Source organism: Gossypium hirsutum, chromosome D03, assembly GCF_007990345.1.
Source record: "Gossypium hirsutum isolate 1008001.06 chromosome D03, Gossypium_hirsutum_v2.1, whole genome shotgun sequence".
Classification (NCBI taxonomy): Eukaryota; Viridiplantae; Streptophyta; class Magnoliopsida; order Malvales; family Malvaceae; genus Gossypium; species Gossypium hirsutum.
The window spans coordinates 5,036,486-5,056,236 of record NC_053439.1 but is presented as its reverse complement, the minus strand read 5'-3'; the positions used below and the strand labels follow the sequence as shown (position 1 = coordinate 5,056,236).

Sequence of the window (19,751 nt, the reverse complement as noted above, 5' to 3'; positions counted from 1 at the left end):
TTGAGATTAGCCACTTAAATGACTTGTGTTTGGTATTTTTATATATATATATGTGGTTTTATCATATTGATGTTTGTTAGAATGGTATATTTGGTACCATTTGAGATTATGCATATATGTATTTGGTTATTTAGGTAAATTTGATTACTTGGTTGATATGTTTTTTTTAAGTTGTCATTTGAGGTGCCTAAGGGCATATTGGTTGTATGTTGTGATAATACATATTTAAGACTTGATTTTAGCTTGTTTTGAATGCCTTGTTATGGCTTGTTGATGTGCAATATGATAAGTTTAGGTTAGTGTCAAATTCGGTGTGAAATTTGGCTTGGAAAATGACCTATTTTCGTCCACATGGGTAGAGACACGGGCGTGTGTCTTAGCCGCATGTGACACACGGCCAAGTGACACGGCAGCGTGTCCCTTGTATCTTCTTAAGAATGCAAGTCAGTATGCTCACACGGCCAAGTCAGAGAGTTACACGGGCACAGACACGGGTTGAGACACGGCCGTGTGTCCCTATTTCGAATATCCACACGACTTAAGACACGGGCGTGTCTCTTGGCCGTGTGAATCACAGGTCTGGCCACATGGCCATGTGACCCTTACAATTTTGAAAAATTTCAATGTTTTCTGAAAAATTCTTTGAGTACCAGGCCTAGTCCCGACTTGTTTCTAACACATATTTTGGGCCCCGAGGGCTTGTATACGGGACAATATGTTTAATTTCGATTGGTTTCTGACATGAATGTATATGATATGAAATGTTTGTTTATTTGATCTGTAAACTTTGGTAATGCTCCGTAACCCTATTCCGGCGATGAATACGAGTTAGGGGTGTTACAGTTGTAGTGAGGGATTCTAATGGTGTTCTTGATAAGAGCCTTACGAGTCATCACTGAGCCAACTTAGAGCCTAAGTTGGCTGAGGCTTTTGCGATCCATGACACTCTTTCTTGGTTGTAGGTTCTTTGTATGGATAGTGTCTTTTAATAGAAATTTATTAGGTAATTTTATTTAACCAAATATTTTAGTAAATTTAGATAATATATAAATAATATAAATATATAATGTTAAAAGGAAAGTTTTTGATGTGGCTTTTTAAGTGTCAATCTTATATTTTGTGAACTTTAATATTTTTATTTATAGGTAAAGAAAACAAAACTCATTAAATGCGAAGAGGCAATAAAAGGGACAAAAGGAAACTATTTTTCAAATTTAATATTTTGATTGAATTGATGTTATTAGTCAATCAATCGAGTCTTAATTTAATTATGAATTTATTAAAATTTATTCAAAACTACTATTTTTAGAGTATTTTTATTTTATATTTATTTTATAAAATCTAAAAAATATTTAAACCTAAAACATCCCGACCTTCTACATTACATTTTTAACTAATTTTTATATTAATTTTATTATAAATTTATTACATAATTGTTTCGCTGACATTGTGAGAATACCATAATCTAATATATATTATATTAGTTTTTTTTTATGAAAAATGAAAAAAGAATTTGGTTTCTATGGCAAGAACTAAAACTGATCACATGTTTGAAAATGAAGGTGGGATGGCCAATTTTCTTCATTTGGGTTGGTCTACTCTACTAGTTTTGGAATCTTGGTTTAACCTTTTAGTCCCTTTTTTTCAACTCTACTCTCCTATGTGGGCTTCCTCTTGTCTGCTTCAACTTTATACTACCTTTTATTTCTTTCATTTTAACTATTTTTTTCATAATAAAATGTTAACCTAATTCAAACTGTACTTATTTATTTAATCAGAATAACTCCAAAAAAAAATCTGCCTCATCCCAAAACTCAATTTTCAAAAAAAAAAAATCATGTTTGAACTCATTGGATTTGAGTAGCAATATGAATTGTGGATTCAAATATTATATATAAGTGATTTATTTTTGTGTATTTGAATATTATGGAATAATTAAAAAAATTGAAAATATTTGACCCTATGTCATTCCTAAATTCAAGTTATTTTTCCACTTGTAGTTTATATCAACTTATAAAATATTATTTGTTTTAATAACTTGATAAAATTTTAAATATTAAAATTAAGGCAAACATTTATATATATTGAAGTCAAAATAAATCATACAAATGTCAAACCGAATAACTAATTCAATAATTAACTTAATTTTTACTAATTCACTAGAATAAATCTATATTGAGAATATATACATTTATGTTTCTATCTTAAGTTGTTTATTTGCTTAACATGAAAAACGCAATGAAAGTGCTAGATTATAGTGGTCATTACCACTTGACACTACAAAACTGTGCAAATAAAATAACAAGTAATATTGAGAATTTGTTTATGCAATTCGATTTTCCTATGTTTGCGGAGTCTAACTCAGTGAAAAATCCCAGTATCTTTAGTCAACAATGCAACAAGTGACTCGCACTCTATTACTCTACAACTATAGAGGCTTCACCATTGTACCTAAATACTAGAACTCTCACCTCCAAATTGCCCCCTGAGAACTTGGGCAGTAAATACTCTCAACAATGTTTACAATACAACCTTTACACTCTCTCACGAAAATAGTTCCTCAATGAATAGGTTTAAGTGCTCTCAATAAGCTCTCTTTTCAAAACATAGACAAGCCTTACAATATATATTCAATTTGGCTTGCTAACATAGAATCTAATTGAGTACAAAATAACTTGTTAAAAGTAGCTATTACAGTTACAATACAATTAATCGAAGATTTGATTTCCAAAACAACTACATAGGATCTTCCATGTTTTTTATAAGTGAATCATAGTATCTTAAATAAACAACAAATAACCAAATCCAAAAATTTTATTCATTAAATTACCAAACCAAATAAGGCAAGTATTAAAACTACCTTAGTAGCAGTTTGCAGTTGACACTGATGAGTGCCACTTAGCAACTATCAGTTCATTTTCTACTGTTAAAAATTTCATCCATTTCTACTGTTAAAAAAGATGTGGCTGATAGAATAACCTCATCTATTTTTAATAGTAAAAATTGATGAAATTTTTAATAGAAAACTCGTTTGCTCATTAATTCAATATCTAATGACTAATTTATCTATTTCTTAAATAGATAAAGACAAAATACCATCAAAATTCTAATACAAATATCTCCATAACACTTTATAATTTATAAGTACATTAGTAAATATACAAAAATCAAAATTATTTACAAAGTGGAGGTCGGTTGTTAGCATATCAAAATCAAGGAAACAAATACCTAAGAATCTTTTTTTCTACATCTATTGTACTAGGACAAGACGAATAATATATATTCTAAAGGCATGCGTATAATCCAAGTACTGCTCGCTAGGCTCATCCAACGTGTTTAAAGTTGGTGAGTAAAATGGAATCTCAATTTTGTACGATTGGTTTCTTCAATTTCAAGAAGATTTTTTCCTTCAACGTGAAAAAAACTTGTGGATCAAAATTTCAAATTTTAGATTTCAGATAATTAAACCTTCTTCAATCTTCATATAAATGGAATTTATGTGCCTATGATCCTTTTAATTACTTGTTTTAAGCTCATATTTAACCAACATAAATATAATATTAGAATTTTAAATTTTTTTAAAAATTAGACGAACATAATATTATTAGATACTTATAAATAATTATCAATCAATTCAAAAGCCGAAGCATCATAGAAATAAATTTGGGTTGAATTGGAATACAAATGATTATGTCTGCTCAGCATGCATTAAGTAGTCGAATTGGGTTGGTGTGATTAAAAACAAAAATGAAAAATGTGAAAAATTACAATAATGATATGGAAATATGTGAACTTAGTTAGGATATTATTGACATGTCAATAGGGTCTTATGTGCGCTGGTACGGGATATGTGATTATACGGGAATTATCACAGACAGTGGCGGAGCCAAAAAATTTTTTGGGAGGCTGGAATTAAATTGTATATAATTTTTACGATAATAAAAATGTAATTTCACCATTTTAATAGTCTATATCTTTATAAATTTTAAAGGATTAAATCAAAATTTTTCATTTTAGGGGGGACATGGCCTTTGCCAACTCCCTGGCTCCGCTACTAACCACAGATCATATCGAGATCTAACATTTGTTGCGGATTATTGAGTATTACATGTCTCTATAGATACCCTGGTGTAGTGGAGGGATGTATTGGCATATGAATATGCACATGATGCCTATGGACTTTGCACTTCGGTGTCCTGGTGTGGTGTAATTTTAGCTCGGATGAGTAACCTGGTGTGATGTAGTTTATTCGTGTATCCGAGTCCGCTTACTAGGGTTCTATTGGGCAAAATGTTAAACTGAAGTTGGAAACTCGAAAATGTGATGATATAGATTAACAATCAATTGGATATGCTATTGAAATGAATCATATGTATTTTGTGAAATTTTAAAGATTGATAATGGAACACGTCATTGAATTGAACTATGTGTATGTTTGATATAATCAATAGATTAAAATGGATTGTGGCATTGAAATGAACCATTTGAAACTTATATGTTTTTAAGGATTAGCAATAGAATATGTCTTTGGTATAAGTTACGTGATTATGATATGAAATGGTATCTTTTAGTTTCTTATGTTATCAAATATACATGAATACTTATGTTCACTTGTTGATATTTATAAGTGTTGTGTTCTAGATAAACTTGTGCCAAATTAAGGTAGCTAACATGCTTGTGAACAAATAAGGTAAGTATAGTATTTTCCATTTGAATTTGCTAAGCATTCTAAATGCTTACTCTAGTTGTTACCTTCTCTTATAGATCGCCACCTTGCGAAACTTGCCAAGCCGGATCAACATAAAGCACATACTATCAAAAGACAGTAGAATTATGTTCTTTTGGGTCCAAATTTTACGGCATGTATATAGAGGCACCTTAGTGTGCAAATGGTCATTTTGGATAGTTGGTTAAATGGCAATTGTGACATAGCTCATCTTGTGTAATATGTTTTCCTTGTGACTTAATAAATGTATGGCATTGATCATGTTTCATGCTAGAATGAGTGATTATATAAATTTGTATGTTTTGGCATATAGAGTACTATAAAATGTGGTAAATAGGGTAACTAAGTTGATGAATGGTTGGAATCAATATATTTGAATGTTACGCTTGGAAATATAATTGATGAATGTTTTGTTTTGGCTCAAACTAAGGTCATATAGGTTCATGGTGTACAAAAATGAAATGTATAGGTAAGCTTGTGGTAAACTTGAGTGCCATATTTGATATGCTTTGGTGAACAAATGGATTGGTTAAGTTTAAATGATGAACATGGATTGAAAGTCATGTTAAATGGTTGTATTCAAATGTTATAAACTTGTTATAATAGGTTTTGTCATGATCTGGCATAAGTAGAATTGGTAAATTGATTGAATGTGAAGATATGATTTGGTTCAAAATTATTGAATAGGTACAAAAAAATTGTACTTTGCCAAGAACATGGGCAACGTTGCAACCAAGAAATTCCAACATCGCAACTTCGTTCTGCAGTAAGCGGCGTTGCGATGTGGAGAGGTTTGACGTTGCGATGTAACTCACTGAGTTGACGTGGTCACGATAAGGAAATTATGAAGTCGCAACGTCGGACTGAAATTTTTAAAACTTTATAATTTGGTCCTAATTCATGCTCAGGTTAGCAAAAGAGCTTTCGTAAGCTCGTGTGGGACTTAGAAATTATTGTGTAACATACTTTGAATGGGAATGATACTTAGGTTTTGTGATGATTTGGCATAAGTAGGATTGGTAAATGATTGAATGTGAACATATGATTTAGTTGAAAATTATTGAATAGGTACAAAAAAAAAGTGTATTTTGTCAAAAATAGGGGCAACGTTGCAACCAAGAAATTTTGACTTCGCAACTTCGTCTGACAGTAAGTTGTGTCGCGATGTGGAGAGGCTTTCATAAGGTGATGTGATTGCATTGAGGAAATTATGAAGTCACGATGTCAACTCGAAAATTTTAAAACATTATAATTTGGTCCTAATTCATGCCTGAGTTAGCAAAAGAGATTTTATAAGCTCGTGTGAGACTTGAAAATGATTGCGTAACATGCTTTGAATGGGAATGATACTTAGTTACGAGTAGGAATGACTGAATGTTGCAAAACTGTCTATAATTGCTCTGACGATGGTTGTGGCATCCTGCAGCTCAGACCCGATGATTGAGTCAGGTGAGGGGTGTTAGAAGTTATTAGTGAAGGGTAGATTAATGACTAATGTAGAAAGGCTTTGAAGGGGTTTATCTGAAATTGAAGAATGTGGTATATGTGGTGTAAGCAAAGAGACAGAGTCGCTTGTAGTTTGCGACTGTCCCATTGAAATAACCATGTGGATGAGAGTCATTTTGCAACATATGTATGGGGAATTTTTCTCCCCGAATCCGAGTAATTGGATCAATAGCAACATTCTTAATACGAATAATTGATAACATGTTAATTTGTATGACATTTTGTGTTTAATTCGGTTAATTTTTGAATTGATCCTTGCTGAATTAGTGCTTTTATGTTTTAATCTTGTCAGGGATGCAATCGGGATGCTATGAGTCAAAAACGAGCAGAAAAGGACCAAATTGAAATGCAGTCAATAAAGTGAAGCCGCATAAAAAATGTAGAAAAAGCCAAGGACTCATCAGATTCTTTTAACTTTGTAAAAGTCAAAATTAAAAAAAATCTTATTTTATTTTTATTTAATTTTAATTATATGTTAAAGTGGTTGAAGCCAAAATTAGTAAATACCGTGTATATAAATAAGGCTTTAATGTACTTAGAAAAGACACATTACATTTTACATTTGAATTCATTTGGAATTAAATAAAATCATTCTTTTTTATTTCTTTCCAATTTGATGCGTTAGTAGCCTGCTACTTTCATTTCCATTTCTTTGTCCTTTACCAAAATTTGTCTAATTTCCTTTCAAACCCTTTCCCTTCCCAATATCCTCCATTATCATCAAATCACCTTTCAAAACTTATGAAGCATGATTAAATCCATCTTTCACTAAATTCCATCTTAGCTTTAGGTCGATGTTTTTTCCGGTCAGGAATCGTGAGATAAGTATCCATACTAAAAATCTTTCTAATTGGTATTCACATTTTTCTTAAGTATCGGGATTAACAACTCATTCCTTAAAGTTAACTCGATTTCAAGTCAAAAAGTACACGTTGGGTTGGAGTCGTGTTTGCTGACAGTTGGAGAAACGAGTCGGTCTTCCTATATTCGAATCTCCAAGACCAAATCAAGGAAGAAGTGATCGGGTTTAAACGACCCATGCGGTTGAGGCTGTTAATTCGAGTTGGGTTCTTCAGAGCGCAAGAATGCCAGAATCTTGAATCTGGAACACGTGTATCTCAGTTAGGACGTTCTTAACTGTTATAACAAACTTATTGTTTGGAGGAAAAAATTAATTTTCAAGGATCAATTCTCAAATCCGGAGTCCACCGAGTCTATGGCTAAGACTTATTATCCTTGATTACAAAATCTAAATTTAATTTCCAATTTAATTTCTAATTTAATTAATTATTTATGTTGTTTCAATTATTTAGTTTCTAAATATTTCAAAACTCCCCTGATTTATTTGTTTATTTTTTAGCAGGTCCATTGGAGTCGTGGGCACGACTTTTGCCACGACAAAAATTCTGATCACAAGTTAAACACGTAAGTTGATTATAACATTCAATCTCTGTGAACTCGACCCTACTATCACTCTTTAGTACTATTAGAGTTATTTTATTGTAGGAATTATTTTTGATAGTTTCGACACCCATCAATAATTTAAAGTGGACGGGGAGGATTGGAGCAACCTTTTCGAATTCTTTTGCTGGAGAATATGGAAACGAAGTAATGTTGTGGTTTTCTCGAGTGAGACTCGTTGGTTTGAAGATGCAGTTGAGTGTAGTATTAGCTGGGCTAAAATTTTCAAGCAATATAACCATGTTTATTCTTCTACTTGCGTGCTAGATTCAAGGCATGAAGAATGAAGACCACCACTTGCAGGATGGGTCAACTTAAATACGGATGGTTCATGCCAATTAAATTCTCAATGTGTAGGTTCAGGTGGTTTATCGGGAGATAGTACAGGTAGATGGTTGTTGGGATTTATAAGGTGTTTGGGGGCTATTTTCCACTCCAAGTAGAGTTATGGGCTACGTTCGGTGGTCTCTCGTTAGTTTGGAACGAGGGTTATCGAAATGTGTTTCTTGAGATGAAAATGATAATAGCTGCTCCGTTGTTTCAAGCATCAGGGGATTATTGGACTGTCAATGGAATGTTAAAATTGAATCTGTGTATAGGGAAGGCAATGTGGCTGCAAACTGCTTGGCTCATGGGCTCTAATGCTGGTTATGATTTATGCATTTTAAGGGATGTTCCTCATAGGTTGAGCCCATTCTGTTTGATGATTAATCTGGTATTGCTCGTGGGCAAATGTGCCCCGATGCTACGCCTAATAGTTAAGGCTGTGTAGCCTCTTTTATTGATCCAAAAAAGAAAAAAGGTCCAAAGTCTTACAATAGATACTTTGATCGGATCGAAGGTCAATTAGAGATTAGAATTTTTCTTAAGCTCATTTTGTTATTTTATTTTGCTAATTATTCTTTATAATTTTAATCGAGCATAGGAATGCATAGAAAATTCGGTAAAATTCTAATTCATGTACCCTAAGAGCTATGCACTTGTTTAAGGTGCTTTTGGATACCAAGCAATATTGGGATCAAAGTGAGTCTTGAAGCAAACCTTCCCTTCTTTTTTGGGGTCAAATTATTGAAGCAAAAATGACAATTTTGTAGTTATTAAATGCTGGAAATTAATTACTACTACCTCCCCTTACGCATTTTTCACCCATTTCCAAGTACCCCCCAAAAAAAACAATTTAAATTGTACGATTTAGTTTTAATACTTTAATTCGGTCAATTTTATTTTTTATATTTTCTGAATTGGCCAATTTTTATTTTTGTACTTTTTAAAATTTAAAATTTCAGGCTTGACCTAGATGGTAACATTTAAATTCGTTTGACTAAATTTTGTTATTGACTTTGCACTATAATAAATTTGTAAATTTAGTCCATAGTCTCCAATTTGATCATTTTTAGTCGTCATATTTTTCAGATTCTGATATTTTAGTCTTGATTCAAACGATGGTCATTAATTGACTTTTTTTGTGAGTAATATATAAAAATAATAAACAAACATGACATTACACATGAAATAATATATTTGTTGCATAATATTTTAGAAATAGTAGAACTTAATGAATTCAATAACTACCATTGGTCAGGATTAAAATTTTAAAATTCGAAAAGTATAATGACCAAAAATGAGGAAATTGAAATATATGAACTAAATTTTCATGCACAACACACAAAATAATAGTAAAATTTAACCAAAAGAAGCTTTAGCCTTCTTAATAGTTAAAATGAGATAGACATAACCATGTGATGTGATATGGTGGTTGCGCACATCATCCCTTAATAATATGATTGGAGTTTGAACCCCACTTATGAGAATATAACATATTTCATGATCAACTGATTACTTTTTTGAAAAGCATTAGTGGTGAATAAATTAATTTGATTATTACTAAAATCAGAGATAAACCCAATCCAATGAAGTAAGAGAAAAGTGATTAAAGTCCTTAATGGTATTTCAACCACGAATGTTGAAACATTTGCATGTAATTCCCAATTTATAAAAGATAAAATTAGAGTTATTTGGTCCCCCTCCCCTTCCTTTCTAATGCAGATTCTCCCAATTTGTTTGCCAATTCCGTATTGTTCTTTTCACTCTTCTGCCACACTTCCCGCCCTCTCTCTCTCTCTCTCTCTCTCTCTCTCTCTCTCTCTCTCCCATGTACATTAATGCTTAGACCACCACCCACCACCACATACACCAATTTATGAAACCTTCCCTTCCTTTTCTTCCTACTCACTTTTCTCATTGCTGACCCTATTTCTTATCTATCTTGCTTTGGATTTTTTACTTCGCAGCAGAAGTAAGTTAGTTTCATATGTACTTGAAGTTAGAGTTCCATTACTATTCCCATCTTTTTAGTTTACTTCCTTGGTTACATGAAACCCTTTCATCATCATGACCTCACTTGTTTCTCCCCTCCTTAACACCTTCACATTTCTTTTGGCCCTTTCCTTTCTTCTTTCCTCTCCAACCTCTTCCCTTGTTCAGGTTAGGTTTCAGCTCATATATCTTTCATTCTTTTCACCATGTTTATATATTTGATCTTTGATGATGTTTGGGTTTTCAACAGGGTTTATATTTTGAAGACAAAACAAGGTTGGGATCAACTCCTCCAAGCTGCCACAACAGATGTAATGGATGCCACCCTTGCAAGGCAGTTCAAGTACCTACTACACCATTACTTAGCCATAACCACCAATTTCAACCACCTGGTTCGAGCAAAGCAATCACTAATCCCATGGAGGTTTTTTACCCATCATCAGGCAGTCAATACTCTAATTACAAGCCCCTTGGTTGGAAATGCCACTGTGATGATCACTTTTACAACCCTTGAAAAAGATCAAGCCTTTTAGCATGTAAAAGAAAATTGTTTAATAGGTGATTTTGGTGTGTTTCTGGGAAGTTTTTTCTTCAGATTTTTAGCATTAATGTATACATTATTGTATCTTATAATCATTATGTACATAATTCTCCTCAACTTAGCTTTTGATTTTGTCCGCTTCTCCCCTTATCTTCTCGGGATTTTCACGCCCTCCTTGCTTTGGATATACCTTAATTACTTATTTGTTTTGAATATAACAACTTTAACCCTCAATATTTTTACATTATGTTAATTTAGTCTTGATTCTAAAAAATTTAACCCTCAACATTTATAAATTATGTAAATTGGTCTATTTATTTTTCAATTTTACTTTTCTTTATGATCGTTTAAAAAAATAAATTTATCAACTAAATTTAAAAAATATACCAAAAATATAACCACTAAAAATTTAAAATAATAATTTTCATCTTTTCTTATTATTTTAAACCTAATCTTCAATGTCATAAATAAAAATAAAATTACAAAAAATAAAATAAAATTGCACAATATGTAAATGCTGAAAATTATTTTTTTTGAAATTAAGACTAAATTGTCATAATATAAAAATATTAAAGGTTAAAATTACTATTGTACTAATTTTAAAATCTGTAAAGATATCTTCGATAAATGACCCAAAAAAAATTTTAATAATCGAGTGATCAGCAATGTAATTTATCCTAAAATTAGAAACTCTAATAATATTTAAAGTTGTTTCCACCCATATTTTAGTTCGGGTCGGGTAACATCTCGGGCCAAGCAATGCCCGTATTACCATTCGTATAACGAACTGAGCTCGAACCGGATTTTAAGAAGAGCAAGGGTTTCGCAGTGAGCTTACTGGTTGCATTTCTTCGTTTAACATTGAAAAAAACTTGTAAAAATGGAGTGCGTAGTTCAAGGAATTATAGAGACACAGGTAAAAAAATTCACACCCAAAATCATTATTTTATTTCTATTTTAGAAATTTTCTAAATTTGGGGATTGATTTAAACAGATTTGTTTTTGTTCTCTTTTTTTTTGGGTGAGATTTGCAGTATGTTGAGGCACTTGAAATTCTACTTCAAGGTCTTTGCGGTGTAAATAGAGAACGCTTGAGGGTACATGAAATTTGCCTTAAAAGTGGTCCAAATCTTGGTAAGTCTCTCACATTTTCATTACACAGAAGAGTTAATTATAGTCTACTAATCTATCCATGACGTGTTTGATGGTATAAGCATTTTTCCCTGTTTAGTTAATGTTGTAAATAACTCTCCTGCTGAATCATGTACTGATTTATAATTTATAAAACAGCAATATAAATTAATTGATCAAGTTGTTAGGTTCTGCCTTGCTAATGCCTAAGAATTTTACAGGATTTGTTACTTCCGAGGTCAGATTATTGTGTGATCTTGAACAGTCCGAGCCTACTTGGTAATTTGGAGTTTTTAATTGTGCTTTTATTATATCAATTCTATATAATTCGGACATGGATGTGTGAGTGTTTAGGATGGATATATTCAATTTTTTTCAAAGGTAGCTTCGTGTTTGGGGTTTCATATTCTCATATCCATGTCTAGATATACGGTGGATACAGTGTCGGACATGAATACTTCAAAAAAAGTAAAGGGTCAAGAATAACGTAGTTGGTGTTATTTTTTGTTGGGTGGTTATTAGGTTTATATAATGTTTGTAGGACTGTGAAACTGGGTGGTTATTAGGTTTATACAATGTTTGTAGGACTGTGAAACATGTTGGGGGTGCAATGAGGGGTGCTGGAGCAGAGCAAATCTCTGTGCTGGTTAGAAGTATGGTAGAAAGCAAAGCCAGCAAGAACGTGCTTCGATTATTTTATTCGCTTGGATATAAGTTGGATCATGAGTTGTTGAGAGTGGGATTCACCTTTCATTTCGAAAGGGTTGCTCAGATAACCGTGACTGTCTCATCGGTTAATAAGATGCTGAAACTGCACGCAACGGATGAGGCTGTCCCGGTAACACCTGGTATACAGATGGTTGAAGTGACCGCGCCTGCAACATCGGAAAATTATAATGAAGTCGTTGCTTCTGTGTCTTCTTTTTGTGAATATCTTGCACCGTAAGAGCCTTTTTTCTTCTTGCTTATTAAGATGCATGGTTATTATAGAACCTGTCTACCTGAAAATAGGATCCTCAAACATGATTTTGTTATCGTTATTTCGTGGTTTTGATTCTTTCCACTGATGATATTTACTACAATTGACTAGACAGCATTCATTACACTATGCAACTACTAGGGGGACTGCCGGATATTGGTCACTGGTCACATGAGTGTTAGACATGAGTGTTCCTGGGAAAATGAGAAGTTGAAATAACATAACTTTGCAACTGTGAAAAACGCGATGCACAACAAGAATTTAAGTAATTGGTCTAATCATAATCTAGTCTTTTAAGCTCATGATGATTGTATATATCATCATAAATACGCATTATCATTTGTATTAGGCACAGCAGGAAAACCTGTTTCTAGTGATTATAATAGATTAGTGTTTCTTATACTATGGTTATGATTTTAGATATTCAGCTTCTAGCACATAGGATATGGTATTTTGATGGATCCTGAATGAAGGATTTGTGTTAGCGTAAGAAATTGGTGGCTTTGTCATCTAATTTTGATTGTATTATTTGTATCTCGGACAAAGCTTTGTGGTGTTTGATTTTGCAGGCTGCTGCATTTGTCAAAGCCAGGCGTTTCAACCGGGGTTGTCCCGACAGCTGCTGCGGCTGCCGCTTCTCTTATGTCAGATGGTGGAGGCACAACTTTGTAATAGGATTTGTAAGGGTTGCAGAATGTTTATAACAGGGTACTTTTTGCATAATTGATGATTCATCACATTTCCCCCCTCTATTATTATGGCTATCACTCAAAGATGCTATTTTTGATCCCATGTTTCAACTTCAAGACGATTTGTGGAGTTTCCATATTGTGTTGGTGGAACTACGGTGTAACTTAGTCGTTTATGTTAGGCTTGACTTGAAATAAGATTCAAATTAAATTTGATTAAATATAAAACTAACTTGAATCATGGTATTTGAACGATTTTTGAAATACAAATTTAAAAAATGTGGTTTCTTAAGCTGAGCCAAAATTTATTTTCATTTAATTTATAATTAATATTTACTTTTCTTCGACTTCATTTGTAATCATACATCGAATTGAGAATCAATTGAGATACCAATTTTGAGGGAGGGTTAGAGGGATTGGCATGCAAATCCAATTGCAAAATTGTTTGCGTTAAAAGGTAACGTTGAGGCTGGAGAGAGATCCACAGCCACACGAACCAAACCCGCCAAAAAATTACCTCCTTTTTAACTCGAAAACTCTCCATTTTAGACCCATCAGTGAAGCAAATCAGCCATGGCTTCTCACTCCACACTCTTTATCTCTCCTCAGAACCTCTCCTCCAACTTCTCTTCTCTCTTTTATTACTCACCACAGTCCCTCACTTTCAGAACCAAAAAGTCTTCCTCCCTTTCCTTAACCACCACAAAGCCCCGACGACTCTCCCTCTCTGTCTCAGCTTCCCATTCCCTTCAAGCTCTCATTTTCGACTGCGATGGTGTCATTCTAGAATCCGAGCACTTGCACCGCGAAGCTTACAACGACGCTTTCGCTTACTTCAATGTTCGTTGCCCTTCTTCTTCACAGCCCCTTAATTGGGACCTTCAATTTTATGATGTGCTCCAGAACCTGATTGGTGGTGGCAAACCCAAGATGAGATGGTTCTTTCTTTTTTTTTTTCTAAATATTTCTGGGTTTCTTTTACTGTTCTTAATTTTTCTTGTTGCTGATCGGTTTAATGGAGATTTTTGGTGTTTCTGAAGGTACTTCAAGGAACATGGATGGCCATCATCTACCATATTTGAGACGCCTCCTGAGAGTGATGAGGAACGAGCTAAGTTAATTGACACTCTTCAGGTATTATTAATAATTATATAGCTTTGATGTAGTGACTGCCAATGCCAATGAAATCAAGGGGAAACAGGGAATGGAGGTCTAATTAGGCTTTAATTTGATCCCTGTATAGGAATTATGAAATTCTCTTTATTGAAGAACTTATGTACGTGGTGCTGTTACATCTTTGTAGGATTGGAAGACTGAAAGGTACAAAGAAATAATCAAATCTGGAACTGTAAGCAGACGTTATTGTTTACCACATTGCATTTTCTTTTATCTCTTCATTGATTCTGAATTGGTTATCCATATTATTGAATAAAAAGAGAGTGGTATTGTTTTGATCAGGTGGAACCTAGACCTGGAGTTTTAAGATTGATGGATGAGGCCAAGGCAGCTGTAAGTTACTCTACTTATTTATCAATTGAGATTGATAATCAATTCATGATCCTTTCATTTCAATCAATCCAAATGAATTCAATACAATCCTTTGTTTGTGATGCCATTTTCTTTCTCCAATCTGCAGGGGAAAATGCTAGCTGTTTGCTCTGCAGCAACTAAAAGTTCAGTTGTACTCTGTCTTGAGAACCTTATTGGAATGGTAATTTCTGGTGGCGATTCATACCTAAACTGCGAGGTATTGTCCACTTTGATGCAAAAGTTTCGTGGTTTGTCTCATTAAAGACATCTCTTGTGAGACAAAACCATGAGAGTTTCGAGTGAAAACCAAACAATATCTCGCAGTTTCGATTCCAAAATTTTTGATCAACAAGTATCCTCACTTCTGTTTCCTTATTCTTATTATTTTCCCCTTGTTATAGGAGCGATTTAAGGGGCTTGATTGCTTCCTTGCAGGTATGTTGACTACTTCTAAAACATATGTTTGTGTTGTTAGATATATTTTAGACCTGTGTGACTCAAAATATGCACTGAATACTTTCACAAGTCTGATTCTTCTAAATGAACTGAGCTCCTTATAAAAGTCTTCTTGACAAGCTCATTTATAACCTTGACCTGTTTCTAAAGCAATAGCTTCATTGGTTGCCTTTTGTTCTTTGGTCCCTCTAGCTATGCATTTTGGCCCATTTCATTTTGCCATTTCTTTCTTTTATGATGATTCTGTTCTTAAAACCCAGTCTTCATTTTGTTTTTCTTTATGCTTGTAGGAGATGATGTGAAGGAAAAGAAGCCAGACCCATTGATATATCTGACAGCTGCCAAGGTAACTTACTAGTTAACTCTATCATATGCACTTAACCATAATGTTACCTATGCTTATATTTTTCATCTCAGTCTTTGCTTGCTATATCTGTATCTGATTGAGAAATCTTATTTATGACAGAGATTAGGTGTGTCAGAGAAAGATTGCTTGGTGGTAGAAGATAGTGTGATTGGGCTTCAGGTAATGCTTCTATTCTCTAGAAAAGAGATACCATGTCTCCAAATATTAGTTTGGGCATTGTATGCACTGAACAAATATATCAACCATAGTTAAAGTTTTAAGCAAAACTTATTCCATCTGTGCAGGCAGCAACTAAAGCTGGGATGTCATGTGTGATTACCTATACTTCTTCAACTGCTGACCAGGTAAGTTCTCGAAGCACTACTTGCTGACAGCCAATGTTACATCGTTTAACACTCACATCTGATACATATATTGACATGAAAACGGGGACATGGCTTCACAAGGACCCTCCAAATACATGGAAAAACTTGAAAATAAAATTGAACATACTTGTGTTAAATATACGCTTCGTATCCAACACTAGCACCCTAATCCGATTAACATGGCTAACAAGTGGTAGCTCAATAGTTTGCTCATTGAGTAACTAAGTTCTTTTTCCAAATTCAATTCAGGATTTTAAAGATTCTATAGCAATTTACCCTGATTTGAGTAACGTGAGGTATGCCACCATTTCATTTCGGGTAGTCTATTTTTCCTTTTTCTCTGTTAACTTTTTTTTTAAATTCTGTGGAATCTGTTTTTCTATGCAGATTGAGTGACTTGGAGTTATTGCTCCAAAATAAGATTGCTGCTAGCTAAGGGATTCAGCCATCAGCACAATCCTTGGATTACAAAGTAAGATCTGCCACTGATCTTATAATTTTTTTTTCTTTTTTCTACTTGCCTTTAAGCATTTGTTGTTATAATCATACAAGTCAGCCATTTATTTTACTTACCTTGCCCTCTTAAAGAAAAAAAAAGGAAAATGCATGGAATTTTGAGAGATTGGTCGCGTACTTTTATATGCATGTGCTGGGAAATTGTAAATGTATAAGAATTTTAACATTTGAGGCAGCAATATATTGAAATGATTTGATTTTAGATGTCTCTCTTTGTTGGTGCATATTCATGCATACAGTTGATGTCTTGTTGGTTGGGAGTAGGTTGTGCTCTTAGATTGCTTTTGAGCCGGCGACATATCCAACACATGCATATTGTTGACACAATTTTTTTGATAAAACGGGGTCGACTTGGATTTTAAAAACGAAAACGAAAACGGGAGTCGCCACCAATCTTTTTTGATAAGGTGTGATCGGATCACCTTGAAAAGTGGTTATTTTTAATAAACGATTTGATTTTATTAAAGCAACGATTTTGGTCCACGAAATTTAGAAAAACGGGTTCGGGAGTCAGTTACGCACGAGGAAGGATTAGCACCCTCGTAACGCCTAAAAATTGGTACCAAGTAGATTAGTTAATGTTTTAGTGTCGAAGATTGAAAACTTTAAAGAAATTTAAAATACGATCCTTAAAAAAACTCGAATGACATGGATTAAGATTCAAGAGGATATTTGGCTATTTGGTCCAACGAGAAATCGAAACCCAGCACATTAGGGCACGTTTTCTCGAAATTTTCAAACGCAAAACATTGTTTTATTTTGAAATTTTATAAGGATTTTTGGCTATTTGGTCGAACGAAAAAATCGAAACCCAACCCATTAGGGTACGTTTTCTCGAATTTTCAAACGCAAAACATTGCCTTATTATTTTTTAGAGAAATCCTCATATCGAGAAAACATGTCATATCCAATGCATTAGGACACAACGTGTTGAATTCCCGATATGAGAATACATGTCGAAAATTTATTTATTCAAAAGATATTTAGCTATCTCGGGGGTTTTTTTTAAAAAAAGGATCATGCCCAGTAAGTTAGGACACAATCTTTTCTTAATTCCCGAGATCGTTTAAAACTCGAGTTTGAAAAGATTCATGTATCTAGATTTATTGCGAAAATCGAAACCCAGTTAGGGTACGACTTTCTCAAATCTAAACACGAAATTTTGTTTATTCAAAAATCATAATTTATGCATCAAATTAATCTAACACGGAATAGTAGAAATAAAACACGATGTTAATATGCGTAACAAAACAATAATAAATATGATGATGTAAGCATGAATAATATGAGCAATCGGAATAATAATAATAATAAATAAATAAATAAATAAATAAAAGATAAAACAATAATAACAATACGAAGATAAGATAAATAAAATTATAAAAGTAAAAATCTATGTATGTATATTTATATATAACAAAGTTTAAAATGAAAGAAAAGATATAAATAAGTAAATAATAATAATAATAATAATATTAATATTAATATTAATATTAATAGTAGAATAACAAATAATATAAAGTTTTAAAAAGAAAAGATATATATATAAATAATTACGTAATAATAATATATAATAAGACAAATATATTTAAAATTTAAATAAGTAAATATAATTAAAATATAGTAATAGTACTACTTTGGAGGTATAAAAGGACATAATAAATAATAAATAATAAATAATAAATAATAAATAATAAATAATAAAATGATATAATAAGATAATTATATACACAAAGAAGAAAAAAAAGCATATATATATAAAATAAAAAAATAAAGCTAAAAATAATACAAAATTGATTAATATATTAATACGAAAAAGGAAAATAAAACTAATAAATAATAATAATACAATATTAGTGATATTAAATAATAATAACAGTATTAAAATAATTAATTTAGTAATAGAATAATTAAAATAACAAACGGAGGATTAAAATGAAACTAGACAAAATTTTAGGGCAAATTAGTAACAAATAGGAGAAAAAGGACCAAAATTCTATGCGTGACAACTAACGAGGACTAAATGGAAAATAAGACCCAGATCCGGACACGTATCCGTTGCTTCAGCACATCGGTGAGCCAGGGACGGGATTGAAAACAAGCAAAATTCTAGGGCTAAATTAAAAGAAAGAAAAAAAACCAAAAGGACTAAATTGCAAAGCGTCGCAAAGGAGGAAGGATTGAGCGCGCAAAAATGCCATTGGATGAAAACACGCAGATCCTCTGGTGGGTCAGGTCGGTCCGATCCAGGTCAAAACGACGTCGTTTTGGGCGTTTTGGAGGGCTGAACAAAACGACGCCGTTTTGCTTCCCTATTTAAACCAAATTTTTTTAAATCTTCATTTTCTTCCTTCCTCAAAAAAAATCTCAAAAACTCTCTCAAATACTCTTTCCCTCTCCGAAAATCCGGTCAGGGGTTCGGCCGAGAGCCACCTCACCGGCTGTCGGTCGCCGGCGCCGCCGTGCACGGCGGCAGGGAGTCCAAAAGTTTACCTTTGTTTCCTCCGATGCAGCCCTCTGACCCCGAGCACTCCGGCGATGGCGAAAAGGTAAAAAGGCCTCTCTTTTTCTTTTATTTCGAAAATAAAAATGAAAAGAAAAAAAGAAAAAAAAACAAGCAAAATAAAAGCAATCACCTTTAGCAAAAAAACGACTTCTCTTCTTATATTTCTCAAATGTTCATTTATCCCTTCTTTTTTTTTTTTGAAACAAAATCCCACGTTTACATATTTTCTATGGCTTTTATAGCCATTTTACAAAGTTTTTTTTTATTATTTGTTGTCATTTCTTTGCAAGTCGGTCCCAGTGGAGTCGGTGGCCGGTGGTGGCAGAGGGTAGGTGGCTGCTAAAGGTGGCGGCAGTAGAGGAAGAAGACCCTAGGTGCGGCGCACCTAGGGTTAGGTTTTTCTCTTTTTTTTGTTTTTTTACTGAAGATGAGTTTGGCTACTTTGGGCTTCTATTTAAAATTTAGGCTTAGGACCTTAGTTTGGTTCGGTTTATTTGTTTAGTTTGGGCCAGGGCAAATATTGGGCTGTACACATATAATTTTGTATAGTACATTTAAATAAGGTAACCACAATTACATGACATGTTTAAAATACAAACTCAAATATGTAGAAAGTTAAACTCAATTGCTTGGTACAATAAAATATGAGATTAGGATCACAA

At 33.0% G+C, this 19,751-nt stretch overlaps 3 protein-coding genes and 1 long non-coding RNA gene across 4 annotated transcripts; all 4 read left to right on the top strand.

The window, feature by feature from the left end:
* Positions 1 to 6,800: 6,800 nt before the first annotated feature.
* Positions 6,801 to 8,799, top strand: LOC121215315 (uncharacterized). Its single transcript, XR_005911080.1, has 3 exons — positions 6,801 to 7,353; positions 7,593 to 7,657; positions 7,961 to 8,799. It is a non-coding gene; the product is annotated as an uncharacterized lncRNA (long non-coding RNA).
* A 971-nt stretch (positions 8,800 to 9,770) lies between these two features.
* LOC107950897 (EPIDERMAL PATTERNING FACTOR-like protein 1) lies at positions 9,771 to 10,692 on the top strand. The gene is made up of 2 exons (XM_016885814.2): positions 9,771 to 10,177; positions 10,260 to 10,692. The coding sequence occupies exons 1-2, from the start codon at positions 10,085 to 10,087 to the stop codon at positions 10,521 to 10,523; spliced, it is 357 nt and encodes a 118-aa protein (XP_016741303.1). The 5' UTR covers positions 9,771 to 10,084; the 3' UTR covers positions 10,524 to 10,692.
* Positions 10,693 to 11,286: 594 nt separating this feature from the next.
* Positions 11,287 to 13,412, top strand: LOC107950443 (mediator of RNA polymerase II transcription subunit 18). Its single transcript, XM_016885291.2, has 5 exons — positions 11,287 to 11,466; positions 11,585 to 11,684; positions 11,903 to 11,960; positions 12,267 to 12,623; positions 13,230 to 13,412. The coding sequence occupies exons 1-5, from the start codon at positions 11,431 to 11,433 to the stop codon at positions 13,330 to 13,332; spliced, it is 654 nt and encodes a 217-aa protein (XP_016740780.2). The 5' UTR covers positions 11,287 to 11,430; the 3' UTR covers positions 13,333 to 13,412.
* Positions 13,413 to 13,529: 117 nt separating this feature from the next.
* Positions 13,530 to 16,785, top strand: LOC107950442 (haloacid dehalogenase-like hydrolase domain-containing protein At4g39970). Its single transcript, XM_016885290.2, has 11 exons — positions 13,530 to 14,287; positions 14,390 to 14,483; positions 14,653 to 14,697; positions 14,808 to 14,858; positions 14,986 to 15,060; positions 15,281 to 15,314; positions 15,626 to 15,681; positions 15,802 to 15,861; positions 15,987 to 16,046; positions 16,317 to 16,363; positions 16,455 to 16,785. Exons 1-11 carry the CDS (start codon positions 13,923 to 13,925, stop codon positions 16,501 to 16,503), a joined length of 936 nt encoding a protein of 311 aa, XP_016740779.1. The 5' UTR covers positions 13,530 to 13,922; the 3' UTR covers positions 16,504 to 16,785.
* The last annotated feature ends 2,966 nt before the right edge of the window (positions 16,786 to 19,751 follow it).

Bases quoted from the DNA above. Each gene is read 5' to 3' on its own strand.
- LOC107950897 (XM_016885814.2), top strand. From the start codon at position 10,085: ATGACCTCACTTGTTTCTCCCCTCCTTAACACCTTCACATTTCTTTTG. The intron at 10,178-10,259 runs GTTAGGTTTCAG...GGTTTTCAACAG, and splicing joins CAACCTCTTCCCTTGTTCAG to GGTTTATATTTTGAAGACAA.
- LOC107950443 (XM_016885291.2), top strand. From the start codon at position 11,431: ATGGAGTGCGTAGTTCAAGGAATTATAGAGACACAG. The intron at 11,467-11,584 runs GTAAAAAAATTC...TGAGATTTGCAG, and splicing joins AAGGAATTATAGAGACACAG to TATGTTGAGGCACTTGAAAT. The intron at 12,624-13,229 runs GTAAGAGCCTTT...TTGATTTTGCAG, and splicing joins TTTTGTGAATATCTTGCACC to GCTGCTGCATTTGTCAAAGC.
- LOC107950442 (XM_016885290.2), top strand. From the start codon at position 13,923: ATGGCTTCTCACTCCACACTCTTTATCTCTCCTCAGAACCTCTCCTCC. The intron at 15,315-15,625 runs GTATGTTGACTA...TTATGCTTGTAG, and splicing joins GCTTGATTGCTTCCTTGCAG to GAGATGATGTGAAGGAAAAG. The intron at 15,682-15,801 runs GTAACTTACTAG...TATTTATGACAG, and splicing joins TATATCTGACAGCTGCCAAG to AGATTAGGTGTGTCAGAGAA.